The sequence below is a fragment of the Carya illinoinensis genome, chromosome 4 (genome assembly GCF_018687715.1).
Source record: "Carya illinoinensis cultivar Pawnee chromosome 4, C.illinoinensisPawnee_v1, whole genome shotgun sequence".
NCBI lineage: Eukaryota > Viridiplantae > Streptophyta > Magnoliopsida > Fagales > Juglandaceae > Carya > Carya illinoinensis.
The window spans coordinates 2,921,853-2,936,702 of NC_056755.1; the positions used below are offsets into that span (position 1 = coordinate 2,921,853).

At 36.3% G+C, this 14,850-nt stretch overlaps 2 protein-coding genes across 3 annotated transcripts; both read left to right on the forward strand.

The window, feature by feature from the left end:
• Positions 1 to 4,680: 4,680 nt before the first annotated feature.
• On the forward strand, positions 4,681 to 7,648 carry LOC122308375 (uncharacterized protein At3g27210-like). The gene is made up of 3 exons (XM_043121659.1): positions 4,681 to 5,089; positions 6,660 to 6,740; positions 6,940 to 7,648. The coding sequence occupies exons 1-3, from the start codon at positions 4,870 to 4,872 to the stop codon at positions 7,383 to 7,385; spliced, it is 747 nt and encodes a 248-aa protein (XP_042977593.1). The 5' UTR covers positions 4,681 to 4,869; the 3' UTR covers positions 7,386 to 7,648.
• Positions 7,649 to 10,130: 2,482 nt separating this feature from the next.
• On the forward strand, positions 10,131 to 14,249 carry LOC122308133 (triacylglycerol lipase 2-like). Of its 2 annotated transcripts, XM_043121314.1 has the most exons (9): positions 10,138 to 10,647; positions 10,728 to 10,844; positions 11,816 to 11,956; positions 12,341 to 12,451; positions 12,668 to 12,811; positions 12,916 to 12,956; positions 13,076 to 13,155; positions 13,236 to 13,331; positions 13,718 to 14,249. In XM_043121314.1, exons 1-9 carry the CDS (start codon positions 10,447 to 10,449, stop codon positions 14,041 to 14,043), a joined length of 1,257 nt encoding a protein of 418 aa, XP_042977248.1. In that variant the 5' UTR covers positions 10,138 to 10,446; the 3' UTR covers positions 14,044 to 14,249. The 2 variants fall into 2 exon arrangements, with proteins under 2 accessions (XP_042977250.1, XP_042977248.1); XM_043121316.1 differs by lacking the exon at positions 11,816 to 11,956 and having other exon boundaries at positions 10,131 to 10,647.
• Positions 14,250 to 14,850: the final 601 nt, after the last annotated feature.

Here is a 14,850-nt window from a genome sequence, read left to right on the forward strand (position 1 = left end):
CACACACATGGTTCTCCAAATTGAGTAACAAACTTCTTGAGTTTGGCTTCACACAATCATTATCCGATCCCTCATTATTTTTTTTACAAAAATTCATCTGTTACTCTTTTCTTCTTAGTGTACGTAGATGATATTATTCTTACTGGTTCCAGTGTGGATGCTATCACCTCTGTTTTACACTCTCTCAACTCCTTCTTCCCAGTCAAAGACCTTGGCCCTCTTCGTTTTTTTCTAGGACTCGAAATTCATCATCTCTCACACGGTCTACACCTATCACAAACAAAGTATGTTTGTGATTTGCTCAAACGAACCAACATGGACCTTGCCAAACCTACCCAGACCCCCATGGCCTCCTCTGCTCGACTCTCACTCACAGATGGTCCTGATTTTTGTGACCCAACCCTTTACCATAGTACAGTAGGTAGTCTTCAATATCGCTCTCTTACCAGACTCGACATTGCATTTGCTGTCAACAAAATTTGTCAGTTCATGCATTGTCCAAAACTACCTCACTGGCAAGCGGTCAAAAGGATCCTTCAATACCTCAAATACACAGCTCACTATGGCCTTCTCATACTCCCTTCCTCTTCCTATAAGCTTCACGCATTCTCTGACGCGGACTGGGCAGGCTGCCTTGATGACCGTCGCTCTACAGGCGGTTTTTGTGTCTTTCTTGGTTCCAATTTAATTTCCTGGAGTTCCAAGAAGCAGCCCACCATCGCAAGATCCAGCACAGAAGTTGAGTACAAAGCACTGGCAAATACCACTGCTAAACTACTTTGGCTTCAATCACTGCTTAAAGAACTTGGCACTTTTCTCTCTCAGCCTCCTACCCTCTGGTGTGACAATTTGGGGGCTACTTATCTTGCGGCAAATCCTGTTCTTCACTCACGCACAAAGCATATGGAGATTGACTTTCATTTTGTGCGTGACCGTGTCACTTCCAAGTCTCTACAAGTTGCCTTCATTGCATCCCGAGATCAACTTGCTGACATATTTACCAAACCCTTGCAATCATCTCGGTTTCTTCAATTAAGAACGAGTCTCACTCTGGTTCCCATCATGGACTCGCGGGAGGGTATTAACAGCTCAGCCCAAATAAGATCCGAATCCACCTCATCAAAAGCAAAATCTCACAGCAATCACCTCAGCAGCACACGCAGCAGTCCAGCCTTCTCAGCATGAAAGCTCCTCCAGAAACTTCTAGAACACTCTTGCTGTAATACTCTTGTGTTGGTTTCTGGTAGTCCTTTGTAAAATGGCAGCTTACGGTTACAACAATATTCTAGTAAATAGCTTTAGGCAGCACGCACACCATGTGCTTGAGTAAATGTCCAAACTGTCCTGTAATTCTCCTATATAACAGAGCTTTTGTAAACAGTGAAAATCATGAAAGAAATACATAAATCCTTTAGTTGTTCAATGTCCGTCTCAGACTGGGCCAAATTTATAGTGAACACCCTTATGCTCGACCCACGAGCTGCGTGCAAGACCAGGGGTTGAGGAAGAAGAAGTCCAAAGCCTACGTGATAGTGAGACATGTATAGGATGGTGGAGTGCCAACATTCTTGACACCACCCTGCATATATACGTACATAATGATAGAGTCACGTTGTTGAAAGACTAACACACACACGGGTAGGAGTCACACTAAAGCAACTTGTCCCCAATTGTGTGTGTGACATTACCCCATCACTAACAAGAGTACGCAGGAAGTGATCGTGCCAACCAACCTATAGCAAGAGGCAACACCCTGTTAAAAGTAGCAAAGTAATGTCCTCATGTACAAAAGACAAGTACTTTGGACACAAGATACAAGGGACCACCTTGGCTGGTAATATAAGAACCAAACTTCAAGTCAGAATTAGCTTTCATGCTCTATTGTTTACTGAAATTCTCTTAAAGGAATAAGATAGAACACTGACTTAGGCATCAAACGTTACTTGTAATCCCGAGCCACCATCTTATCTGTGTTGTAGGTAGTTGAGCCTGGTAACCGAAATTCCAAACAAGTCATCAATATTATTTTTGTATGATTTATTTGTGGCTATAATAATTTAAAAAAAAAATAAAGGAGAAAAATGAAAAGACAAAAGCGAGACATACCAAACCCTTATCCGAGGAAAACGAAGGGCACGTAGTACTGTTTAATGTTAATAAAGGCAATTCATCTAACTCCAGTTTGCGCTTTGGCAGATTTTATGGCTCCAGGCTGTAAGTGCCATTAATAATAATACCGTGGTTGAATTCTAAGAACTACTTTATTGTTTTTGACGACAACATTTGTAAAGTTATTGTTCAAATAATTATAGTACTCGTTTCTTGTAACAACAGCCGGCTGGTCTCCCCCTTTGTACGCATTCATAAGAAACAAACAGAGATTAAACACATTTTTGGATATAAGTTTTGAAATTGATAGTATCTATTTAGCATAAAATATTATATACTATTTACATAATTTAAAATGGAAATGATCATATCCGTCAATTAATATACACACATATATAAATATATATCTTAGCATAATTTTAATAATTTTTTAAGATATTAAAAATCTGATAATCTGATAGCATAAGATTCAATTTTTTAAATAAAAAATACAAGCATGATCCAAGATATACAAAGGGTAATATATATAATGTGTAGCATGCACCTACGTACCCATCTCTTTCGTAGAAGAGAAAGTTAGTTATCTTGGTGGTTAATTCCGTTGTTTTCGACTCCACTGAACTGCTAATCTAAATCACATTTGTTTTTGGAAAATTTGTCTTCCGATCGAAACGAAAAGTTGGATATTGGTGGGGGTTGAAAGGATGCATCTTTTGTTACAGCTTTATCTCGAAATTTCATGTCTGTTGTCATTTCTCAATCAAGCTGACCTCCTCATAACTTGTCCACAGTGCCAATGGATTCTTCGCGTGACGTCTTTGCAGCTTATCACGGCCATTTCTTGGCCTTTTTTTATTTCTCTTTTTATTAAGTAGCTGAGCAACCTAAGCCTAGAGGCAACAAACCCCACCTTTTTTTTCCCTAAACAAATTAATTTCATTAAACTAAAAAATATACAATGAAGAGGAGGTGGGATTCTCGAATAATGATACATTTATAATTTTTTTTTTATTATTTTATTATTTTTTTAAGTTTTTTTTACTTAATAATTAAGCAAGTGACTATCACTAAAATTATATATTTTTTAAATTTTTTCTTAATGACTAAGGATGTTAAAAAAATATTTAAAAGAAAATGATAAAAAAATAAATACATTATAAGTGGTAAAGTAGTGGTAAAAGAATGGTAAATATATCATTACTTGAGATTCTCCGATAAACGAGTAAAAAAATTAATTAAATATGAACAATGAAATCACCACTGATATTAGTGAGACTTCTACTGAAAGTGATAAAAGTGACGGGTGTATTATTACATATTATCTTGAGATTATTTTTAAGAAGGTTTGCGATCTATCTTATAAGATCACGGATTAAGGAAAGAGGCAACAAACTTTAATAAAAAACTACAAAGTTTTAAGTGTTTAATTCATGTCTATTTGTGAATAATTATATTTAAATATCTTTATACTATATATCATTTACATAATATAATTTAATCCAAAAAATAAAATTTAAAATTTAAATTTTATAAGTGAAATTATGTCACGTAATAATTGTTATTACGACATTTATATACGCAGGCATTTTCAAAAGTTAATAAAGAATGAGGTTGAAAGTTGAGGGAATGGATTAAGAAAAGGAAATTACTTCTCGTATACACATTGGTAAGAATTTGTTGATAATATTTATTGGGCATACACATAATTTCCGCATGATTAAACCGGAAGAGTAGTAGCAGCTGGATATGTACGCGCACTTTTCATGCTAGAGGCTGCGGTCAACCTTCTGGGTTATGACCGGAATGGCGCGCTCAAGCGTGATTGGCCAAGGCTTGTGACTTGGCGACCCTTCAACTCTCTCTCTGACGATTGCATAATTTTATTTTTCCTTCCTTTATTATCATTAATCCTATTCCTATTATTTGAATTCAGATAGATTTTTTTATGTTGGTCAAATCCTGAGATCTGCAGCCCAATTTATTTTCCCCAAAAGGATCTTCCCATCAAAGGGAAGTGTTTGGTTATATATGAAAAATATTTACTATGTTATTTTAAAGCTTATATATCATATATTATTTATGTGATATAATTTAATTTAAAATTTAAATATAATAAATTAAATATTATATTATATTTAATAAATTAAATATTAAATATTATATTTATCAATTTGACTAAATTACTCTGAATTGAGTAGAAAATACACAATAATTTCATAGTAAATAGTAATCTTATTAAATTACAGAAAATTAGGTCACAATTATTAAATTTCAGGAACTTTGATTGATGATCCAATGCAATCAAACACGACTTCCCTGGCCATACAAAGCACATGGAAACACGGTCCCCAAAACAAGCCTCCCTGAAAAGGCAAAGAAATGCGCCTTTCTTCCTTCCTTTACATAATTTTCACAAATCCCACAGCAGAGGAAAAAATAGAAAAGAAAAGAAAATAGGTTGAAGTAAAATGGGTAAATTATCCAACACCTATGAAACACATCACAGTGGGTCCCATTTTCTGGAAAATCCACTTACACTTACATCCCTACTTGATTATATAACTTCCCTTTCAAGGCCAATCTCTCTCTCTCTCTCAGCCATTTCAGCCATCCTTTTTCTCAGTCTTTCACATAACGCCAACAACCGCACTGTTCCTTCTTCACCCACTTCTTTTTTCTTCTCTCTCTCTCTGCGCGAAAGCCATCTCTGATTCTATCTAGCTTCGTGATGATCGGACCGGTGTTGGGTTAGAGAGAGATATGGGTTCGTGTGCATCGCTGCATAGAAACTCGGACTCGGAGTCGGCCATGAAATTCAGACTGTCGTTTCGCTCCAAAGACGACAAGCTCGTGATTCCACCCTCATCCATCAAGGAAAATCCCACCAATGGGAACCCTCCGACTCACAATAACAACAACGTTGTCGCTGCTAAATCTCAGTGGCCGGCTTCTCGGTCAACCACGAGTTTTGGAGGCTACGGTATGTATGGTCCTTGTTATTGTCGTTAACCTTTTTTTTCCCCTCACTTTCAGTTTTCATTAACAGTCTGTTTTTCTTGATTACGAAATGCAAGAAATCAAATGGCTGTTTTTATTTCTAATTATCTTACTGTCTAGAAAAGTGATGATCTTTAATAATGGTTCTTTTTGGATTTTTTTAACGACGTGCGATCTGAAACGAAACAAGGGTGGGGTCTGTATATATGGTTACTGTATTTGATTTTATATGGTGAAGAAATCATCTCATTTTTTTTAATAATATTGGTTTTCCATATCCACTATTATATATGTTAACATACTGTAACCGGCATGTGTTGAGTGGTTGAGCTGCCTTATTCATTAGATGTTATTAGATATTTATTTTTTTAATTATTTCAGTTATATCGAGGGAACGGATTCTTTTCTTTTTATGGGTAAAGCTATGGCAGATTCTGTGGAAAAATCTGTGGAAAAATCAGTTTGTATGGTGTGACATCACTATTCACCTCACTTTCAGAATCATTTTGATGCAGAATAGATTTTCCTTCATGGTTTTGGCTAATAGGGTCTAGTCGTTATAGCCATGGAGGAAGATAGATATTGTTCAGTACTAATAGATTATGTTCTTGCGGTGGAATATTAAGGAAGACAATGGAGTGGAATAAAGCTGCCATCCACTCTTTTGTGCTTGAAAATGGCATCATAAACAATTGAGGAAACCTTCTGTTGTTTTCAATAATTTTTTGTCACAGTTCCTGCCCGTGATTAAAAAATATAGCAGTTAGACACATTGCCATGTGGTGGGGATTGTGGATTGGAGGGTAGCCCCAGACCCATGAAGATGTTGTTGCATCAGAAACTTGATATTGGAGCAGGTAAACAGAGTGGGAATTAGGCCTCTACTTTGGCAGTCTGAACTCTGTTATCCGACATGCCTTCTTGGTTAACTCAGAGTCAGTTGTAAACCGTTGTCTTGTGTCCAACTTTTGGTAGATGAGAAGTGTTATTATCTCCAATGATGTGTAGCTGTGGGCCATTGGTTTTGGCCATGCTTCTAAAATGCAAATGTGGTGGTTGTAGTGAATCTTTGAGGATATAATTTCATGATATTAGCTTTATTGTATTCTGTCTCAACAATTCATTCAAATCTGATTAACCCATCCATAGCGAATATACTGGTCCATCCATCACCCAGCCTTGTCTGAGTTCATGAAAAGGAAAAATTATATTGGGCTCTCTTTTCGCTTGTCTGAGTTAATGAAAAGCAGTTTTCAATATATTTTTTTTAAATCCATCAAGACCACTTAATTTTGAAAAATGGGGATGTGTTTGTGTGTGTCTAGTTATTTGTACATAATGCAATGCATTGTTAGGCTCTCTCCCAACAAGTCATTCCTAGAAAGGAAAGAAGGTCAATATTGGCAATAGGTCTGAAATAATGTTTAGGGGCAAATGCCACTGAAGTAGTTAGTTTCATGCCCTTCAAAATTGAATCTTTAGAAAAATTTAACGAGTTACTCTTGGTAGATATTTTAGGCTTTAAGTTGAATTATGTCTTGCCTTTTTTGCAGAAAGCAAGGAGGAAACTTTTTTTGACTCCCAAGCCTGGTTAGAGTCGGATTGCGAGGATGATTTTCTTAGTGTCAATGGTGGTAAGAAATGATTTTTTCTCGCAAAAATGGTTCATGGCAGTACAGTTCTTGAATCCGATGGTTGTTTATAATGATTGTCTTCTGTTTTATATCTTTTTAGCTGAGCTATGTAAGGAACAGAGAATGCAGGAGACAGACATGTAGAAATATAAGTTTATTGGCCCCATTAAATTTGTTGTATTCATTGATTCTTTTGCAGATTTTACCCCTTCCCGTGGCAACACTCCAGTCCATCATAACTTCTCTACGGGGACCCCTCAAGCCAACAAAGCGCGTTTAGAGGACAGAATTCCTGGTTCCACTTCAAATCCATCTCCCAAAAAGAAACTGGTTGAACTTTTCCAAGAGAGCATCCAGCAGGACCTAGATATTGAGGACCAAAACACCTCAGGTAATCTGAACATTTCCAAGGGAAAGATAAAAGTTAAACAAACCGTACTTGACCTCCCTCCAAAGTCGGCACATGACACTCCTTATGGAACTAACTCTGTATGTAGTAGTGAAAGGACCCCAAATGGAGACATTTTAACAGAAAAAGAGAAACCAATTAGGCCTGTGCAGTGTTGTCTTCCAAGCTTGATTTCATGCCGTAGCTTTAGCGAGAGGAAGAAGAAGATGGAGCCTGCTCTAGCGGTTATTGATTAACCTTAGTTTGCAATGACTCTGGTACAAGATAAATGGAAGAATCCAGCTTCTTCAGTCTCTGGGACCACAACTTCTGAGCTCCCCTGAGTTTTCTTCAGATACTGCGAAGTGTAAGGGATATGGTCTATTAAAGAACTCATGTCATATATGGATTAAAAGGCATGTAAAAAAGCAATAGTGGAGATGTTAAATGTCAAACTCCACACAAAGATTTTAGCTATCTCAATCAATCTCGGAAATGAGTATTTATATTTATTCTCTCATTTTTGGAATGCTGGTGGATAATAATGTAATTATACAGTTCCCGTCATTTAAAAAAAAAAAATAAAGGAAAATCGAAATGGATGTGTTTGATATGAACATTGATTTTTCACTTTTGACTTTCATTCACTACATGTGAGCCGTACATTTGAAATATTGGGAATATATAACAGTAATGTTAGATACCATTAGGGTAGGTAAGTTTTGCATATTTTGAAAAAAGTAAGGTTTACAATTAAAAAAATAATATTTTAAGAGAAGTGCATCTTAAAACTATAATTATCATTTTTTATGTCATATTATCTTGAAAGAATCTACCATGTCTATATTTCAAGATTATCTAATAATTATCTTATTATATAAATCTTGGTGCTAAACATAGCTGATTGATCTGTTTTATTTGCGGGAAGGTGTGTGGATCAAACTACACACCTACTGGAGCATTGCGGAAAATCCAAACATGGCTCTTACAAATATAGGCCCCAGGATCAGCCCAATTGCATAGCTAGATAGCCTAGATACCTGCCGATTATTTTTTCTTTTTCCGTCGGGCCTCGGCCGAATTCTTCTCCTCGAATTACTTCATGCATCTTTGTTTTTGGTCTTTGTCTAGATTTTGACCAGAAGATTCTGCAAACAAGACTCTCATCTCACTTTCTACTCTCTACAATGAGGTGTCATTACACATTAGCCTTTGAATCTCTCTTAAAAATAAAAAAAATCCAAAAATGATAAAAGTGACACATTTTATACATTGAGATGAGAATATAATTTGTAGCATTATTATTATTATTATTTGATGAGATAGTTTGTAGCATTACTATTTTGAAATAGAGAATAAGAAAAGGAATTGCATGATAACTATTTAAGGCAATAAGTTACCTCTACATCCTAAAAGCCGCCTCTAAAGTTGCGTTTGGAGGTTGAGATGAGTTGAATTGAGTTGTGAATAATAGTATTTTGTGGATTTCATTAAGATGTATTTAACTTTAGGTTGAAATGTATGAAATAAGTTGAAATGAGTTTAATATTTTATGGCAAATTAAAAAAGTAATAAGTCGAGTTGGATTCACGTCATTCATAGTTAGATGCGTTATAAAACTAGTCTTGAAAAACATTGATAGGGTCCTGAAGGTTGGTTGCAGTCGTAGGCTCACGAGGAGATTTACTAGTTCGACAATGAGATAGGTGGACAAAGAAATGTTGAAAAAGTGATACCCAATTATATCGTCCGTGCATGCGAGTTTAGGTCTAAAATGAAGATGACGCTATTTAAAATGAAGAACGTACAATATTATTTGTTTTAATAATCATAGAGCTAGCATTCACCCAACATGATAATAGCGTTGAATTTCTTTGCTCAAACAGGATTTTATATATATCTTTAATGCAATTAACCTTGTAGATCTAAGCAATATTAATTTGTTAGAAAACATAAAGGGGGACGGATTCCTTTATATATGCACAAGATGATCACTAACTATCGTTTCTCATAATTCCCTTTAATGATTTCATTAACAACTTTCAACTTTTCTGTTGGTAAAATTGTATTTATTTATTTATTTATTAATGTATTCGGTGATGCGCGTACGAGTTTCCATGCCTTTGAAGTGGCATCCGTCAATTTTGGCTTTGTTGGGATGGGGCTCAACTACTTCAACTTTTCTCTTTACTTTGTTTCGATCGTACGTCTTTTTTAAAGAAACTAGCATGGTTTTGAATACATGATGCATATATATATATAGGATCATATATATGCGTAATCCATCACAAGACATTTTCATCAAGCTTACCATTTATAATTGGTTAATGGTACGTATTGTATGACAACCAGCCAGATTGAGACGTACACTTTTCAATCGCGTATAAAACTTTTTCACGTGGATTTTAAATTTGTTCATTTTGCTTTTTAAAAAGTTCGTGCGAAAATAGAAAGAAGTCTTATAAATATATCTTTCTTTTAAACGAACCATTAATTATCCGACAAGTAATTGGACTACATCATGACTTCATGCCTGTTCATTAGTTGCTTTGTAATCCATACAAGTACTTAAAACTACTAAATTCCAGAGACAGTACTTATGTGGGTCGTGCCATGCACGTATCTGCTTCATTTAACCGTCTGTAATAATCCTGTTCTCCATTTAACTTTGACGTATCGCGGTTTTCTTTCCCATGCAGCCAAAAGATAATGAATGAATAGTACTTACAACTTTTACGTATGAGTAATTTTATTTCAGTTTACATTGTACAACCCTCAAGATTGCCGTTTAAGATGGGGCCAATCATGAACTAATTAACACAATCTCCTTTTGGACCCCACACCACACTTGTTTTTGTAACATACGTCAAGTTAGATATTGCCCCGGCCATCTTGATCCCCATATATAATATATATATTGATATATGTATGTATGTATGTATGTATGTATGGCCTTCCTTCAAAAACTCAAGCTGTTATGATCTGTTATCCAGCTCTAGACATTGAATTCGCAGTGATCGAGGGCAGAGTCTGTCATGATTCTTCCATATCCAGTTCCTTAAGAAAGACACCAACTGGGACCCACACTTATTCCTTTCTCACCGGAAAGATCCTCAAATTAGCCCCACTTCAGGCCAAAGACTTTCAATTTTATCTGGTCAGTTGAGCCGAGAAATTAGATATGTAGAAAGAAAACAAGAGAGAGCCAATTCGTTTTCACACTACTAGTCCTTGGTGCTCTCTCTCTTTACTATTATATAAAGGGAAGCTTTAATCTCAAACTCTCCACCCAAAACCATCCAAGACACAGTATATTATATGGCCTTGGTCCGAGGCTTTTTGGGTTTGGCTGCTGCCTTCTGTGTCCTAGTAGTATTGGTCTTGGTAGTTCATCCTCATCGAGCAGACGGCTTTAGTCGTGGGTTCTTTGCCGCAAGCAAAGGTGTTGTCATCCCACCACTGGCTGGCATATGCGCAACTTCGGTGATTGTACATGACTACAAATGCCAGGAGCATGAAGTAATACTCAAAACTTCTCCCTATAGTTTAAATAGTTTAACCATGTGATTTAATTTCGCTAAACGAATGAGTTTTTCCAGGTGACAACCCAAGATGGGTATATACTCAGCCTGCAAAGAATCCCAGAAGGTCGTGTAGTTAGAAATGGCGCCGGGAATAAGCGGCAGCCTGTCTTAATCCAGCATGGCGTTCTTGTGGTAAATGAATGGCACACATCCTTGTTTAGTTTTAGCTGCGTTTGATAGAAAATAACGGAGCACAATTTTGTCTTATCTAGTTGTTTTTTTGGGGGAAAATATCAAAGATCAAGGGATTTGACTTAGGAAATTACATATAATTGATTGTGAGGTTTGAACCTGACTCCAGGTTTTGACTATGCTACAAAAGGGCTCAGGCCGCCCGCGTCTGTGCCACGTTATGACACTGAATTAAGTTGCGTTCTGTGCCACACTGTGGCACCATGTGGTTTTCAATCATTTTGTTCAAAGGACCAACGACAACATGTATGATGTCAGCTACTTGGTCTTTCTTTATAAGAGTAATCTTCGGAGCAATGTCGCTCTGAATAGGAAAAGAAAAGCACATAACAAAGGCAGGCTTCTTTTTAATAGGGAATGCTTGAGTTAAGCATATTTTCCGGTCCTGATCTATGGCAGAGCATTAAGCATGTTGATAATATGGGAAGCCATGCATAGGTCGGCAATGGGCTCCTCCATATGCCAAAGTAAGTACACGCAGTTACTTCCATATGGTTACTCCCAATATATAGAAGCATTTAAAAAAAAAAATCGTACTTACTATGTGAGGTTAGGCATGCATCACGTTTACCAAAAAGATAGACCTTATAAAATGCATTTGTCCAGAAGATATGGTCGCGTTCATGTGATATATATGTAGTTTATTCTATGATCTACTGATCCAAATCATGCACCGCTCGGGCAGAATTATAATTTCCATGGGGACCAAAGTTCAAGATATATATATCTCTTCTTCCTGACTTCTGATTTGTCTTGACTTTGTCGTCATGTGCTAAGACGAAGCCACGACATATTTTTGTGGGCGGGAAGTTTTGTTTGTGCTCGTGAATTTTAACGATATATTAGCTAACAACGTGGGTGTTGCTGCTGACTGCGTGCGTCATGTTCTTATTTGGTGCGTGTGGGTGCAGGATGGAATGACATGGTTTCTGAACCCTCCGGAACAAAATCTGCCCATGATTTTGGCTGATAATGGTTTCGACGTGTGGATTGCTAACACTAGAGGGACCAGATTTAGCCGACGACATACCTCCCTGGACCCTAGCATACCGGTTTCCCTCGTTTCCTTAAGTACTATAGTCTATTTATTAATTATAAGTTATTAATTTTAGAATAATATATAGGTAGTTTTTTATTTAATTCCTATGTAAATAAATACTTTAAAACATAAATTAACTTATCCTTTCATGTGCTGCATGTATATATGAACATAAGAGCTCTTTCTTGTTTGTTTGTTGATGTGGGAAAAAGGTTATATATATATAGATATCGTATACCATTCATCATGTCAACCTGATCATTTGGTTCATGTAGATTTTTTTTTATTTTACTTGCAATTTCCTTTCTTGATGTTCTTCCTCATGCGTAGACTAGTTAGGAAGAGTTATGTATTTTGTGATAATATTCATGGTTTGTAAATATTGAAAATATGACAGGATTTCTGGGATTGGTCGTGGGATGAATTGGTGTCCTTTGATATACCAGCAATTTTTGACTTCGTGTATGGTCAAACGGGGCAGAAGATTGATTACGTGGGTCATTCCCTGGTGAGGATCATATTTTGCAATCTTCAATGCTGTATCTCTTGGCTAATTACTTAACCCAGCTCACTATTTCACTTGACCAGATGCAAATATAATGTTACAATTCAAATCTTAGCATGCACGGTTCTTAGATTTGCGAAATCCCTCTCAAATCTATCATCCATCTTATCATTTCAGTATGGTCTATTGAAATTTGAACATGTGAATCATGTTTGGCAGGGGACTTTAATCGCTTTGGCATCCTTCTCAGAAGGTAAACTGGTGAACCAGATGAAATCGGCAGCCTTGTTGAGTCCCATTGCTTATTTGAGCCACATGAACACTGCACTTGGCGTTGTTGCTGCCAAAGCTTTTGTTGGCGAGGTAAAAATCACCGATATATGATGCTCTAAATTGATATTAATTTTACTGTTAAATAAGAATATACAGCATGAAATTAACAAGTACTTTGTTTAATTTGGCAACAGATCACCACGATATTCGGTCTTGCAGAGTTCGATCCAAAAGGGTAAGTTCCAAGTATTAAGATAATCATCCTATATCTATTGACGTGGAGAAGCTTCTTTATTAAGTTAGAATTAGAATGCACTAAATTGATGGCCGGTTTTCTGCAATTCCTCTAAATAGGGAACCTGTAGGTAACTTTCTCAAGTCTCTGTGTGCACATCCGGGGGTTGACTGCTATGACTTGTTAAGCGCTCTTACTGGTATACTTTTCACATAGAAAACATTATTGAAATGACAACTTATGAAATCCTACTGACAGCATATGCATGCTTGATTCTAGGTAAAAACTGCTGTCTTAATTCCTCCACCATTGATCTCTTCCTGATGAATGAACCCCAGTCGACATCAACCAAGAACATGGTACACCTTGCTCAAAGTGAGTTTGTTCCTCTGCATTACTGTTTTGGCATATTTCCAGTGAACATTAGATAAGATAGAAAACAGAGGAACATATTTTTAATCGACTCATCTGTTTAGGCAGTCGAGAAATGATATTTGCAGTTAGAATCCGCATATTCCTTTTGGAAAAAGTGGGAAAATCTAGCACTCATGAAAAATAATTTTTTTAATGGTTAGACTCCACTTTTTTCTTTTTTTAAAGGGAGTACATTAAACTTGCATACCTTAAAACTATATATACATATATATATATGTATATATATAATATCTAGCATTACTCTTGTTAGAATCAGCCAGAACTACCCAGATATATTCACTTATAAAATGATTGACCGAGGAAGCTTTTGCAATAAAAATTTGCAGCTGTTCGAGATGGCATTTTGGCAAAATACAACTATGGCAGGCCTGACTATAATGTGATGCACTATGGGGAAGCCACACCACCTATTTATAACCTCTCTAACATTCCCCATGACCTTCCTCTCTTCGTTAGCTATGGCGGCCAAGATGCTCTCTCTGACGTTGGAGATGTCATGCTTTTACTTGATAGTTTTAAGTTCCACGACGTAGACAAGCTCTCAGTTCAGTTCATCAAGGATTATGCCCATGCAGATTTCATCATGGGGGTCAATGCCAAGGCTATAGTGTACAATCAAGTAGTCGCTTTTTTCAAGCGTCAATACTCGTGATCCTTCATGAAGGCCTTGGTTCTGTGATCAGAAGTAATTTTCATTCCTTACCTAATAAAATCATTATAAAGTGATGTGGAAGCCGTTATGTATATGTGCTTCAGGGGCAGGCTAAGCTGTTATCTGAAGTCCTTAAACTGACAATTTTGAGCATTTTAAATGCTTGGCCAAAATTAGAAAATAAGATCGAGTGGCTTTGAATAATATGCTCTCGTAGTCTTCTTGTTTATAGTTTTCCATTTTATATTTATTTATATATATATATATATATAATCCAAAACTACACCGCATATGAGCTGAAAAATGATCAATTTTGAGCTAGCAGTTGATTGGTGATTTGGAAGAACATGATGAGTGAAAATTAATGTCGATGAAATCATAGAATGAATCTCCGAGATACTAGTTAAATTAAGCATCCTCAAGCTAACATGGATCAAACTGTTTTATTTGCGAGAAGTTGTATGGATCAAACCAAGCACTGGATGTAAAATAAAGGAAAAAGCCATCACTAAACCCGAGCCCAAGCTGAAGACAATGTCCAAACGGCCCAGTTTTAATTAAGTTTACAACCCTCAAAGTTGCCGTTTAACATGCATGCATGCAGGTCGGGCCAATCATGAACTAACGTACGTACACAAGCGCATGAATTCGGACCCCACATGACCCCACTTGTTTTGTAACATAAGTCAAGTTTATAAACAATATGGGAAAAGGAAAATGATAGAATTATCCGTCACTTTATTACTTGTGTATTTATTTTTTTAAGTATTTTTTTAATATATAATTATTAAGAAAAAATTTTAAAAA

Coding starts and splice junctions, on each gene's coding strand:
- LOC122308375 (XM_043121659.1), top strand. CDS start 4,870: ATGGGTTCGTGTGCATCGCTGCATAGAAACTCGGACTCGGAGTCGGCC. Junction 5,090..6,659: donor CACGAGTTTTGGAGGCTACG/GTATGTATGGTC, acceptor CCTTTTTTGCAG/AAAGCAAGGAGGAAACTTTT. Junction 6,741..6,939: donor TTTTCTTAGTGTCAATGGTG/GTAAGAAATGAT, acceptor ATTCTTTTGCAG/ATTTTACCCCTTCCCGTGGC.
- LOC122308133 (XM_043121314.1), top strand. CDS start 10,447: ATGGCCTTGGTCCGAGGCTTTTTGGGTTTGGCTGCTGCCTTCTGTGTC. Junction 12,452..12,667: donor ATTACGTGGGTCATTCCCTG/GTGAGGATCATA, acceptor CATGTTTGGCAG/GGGACTTTAATCGCTTTGGC. Junction 12,812..12,915: donor CCAAAGCTTTTGTTGGCGAG/GTAAAAATCACC, acceptor ATTTGGCAACAG/ATCACCACGATATTCGGTCT.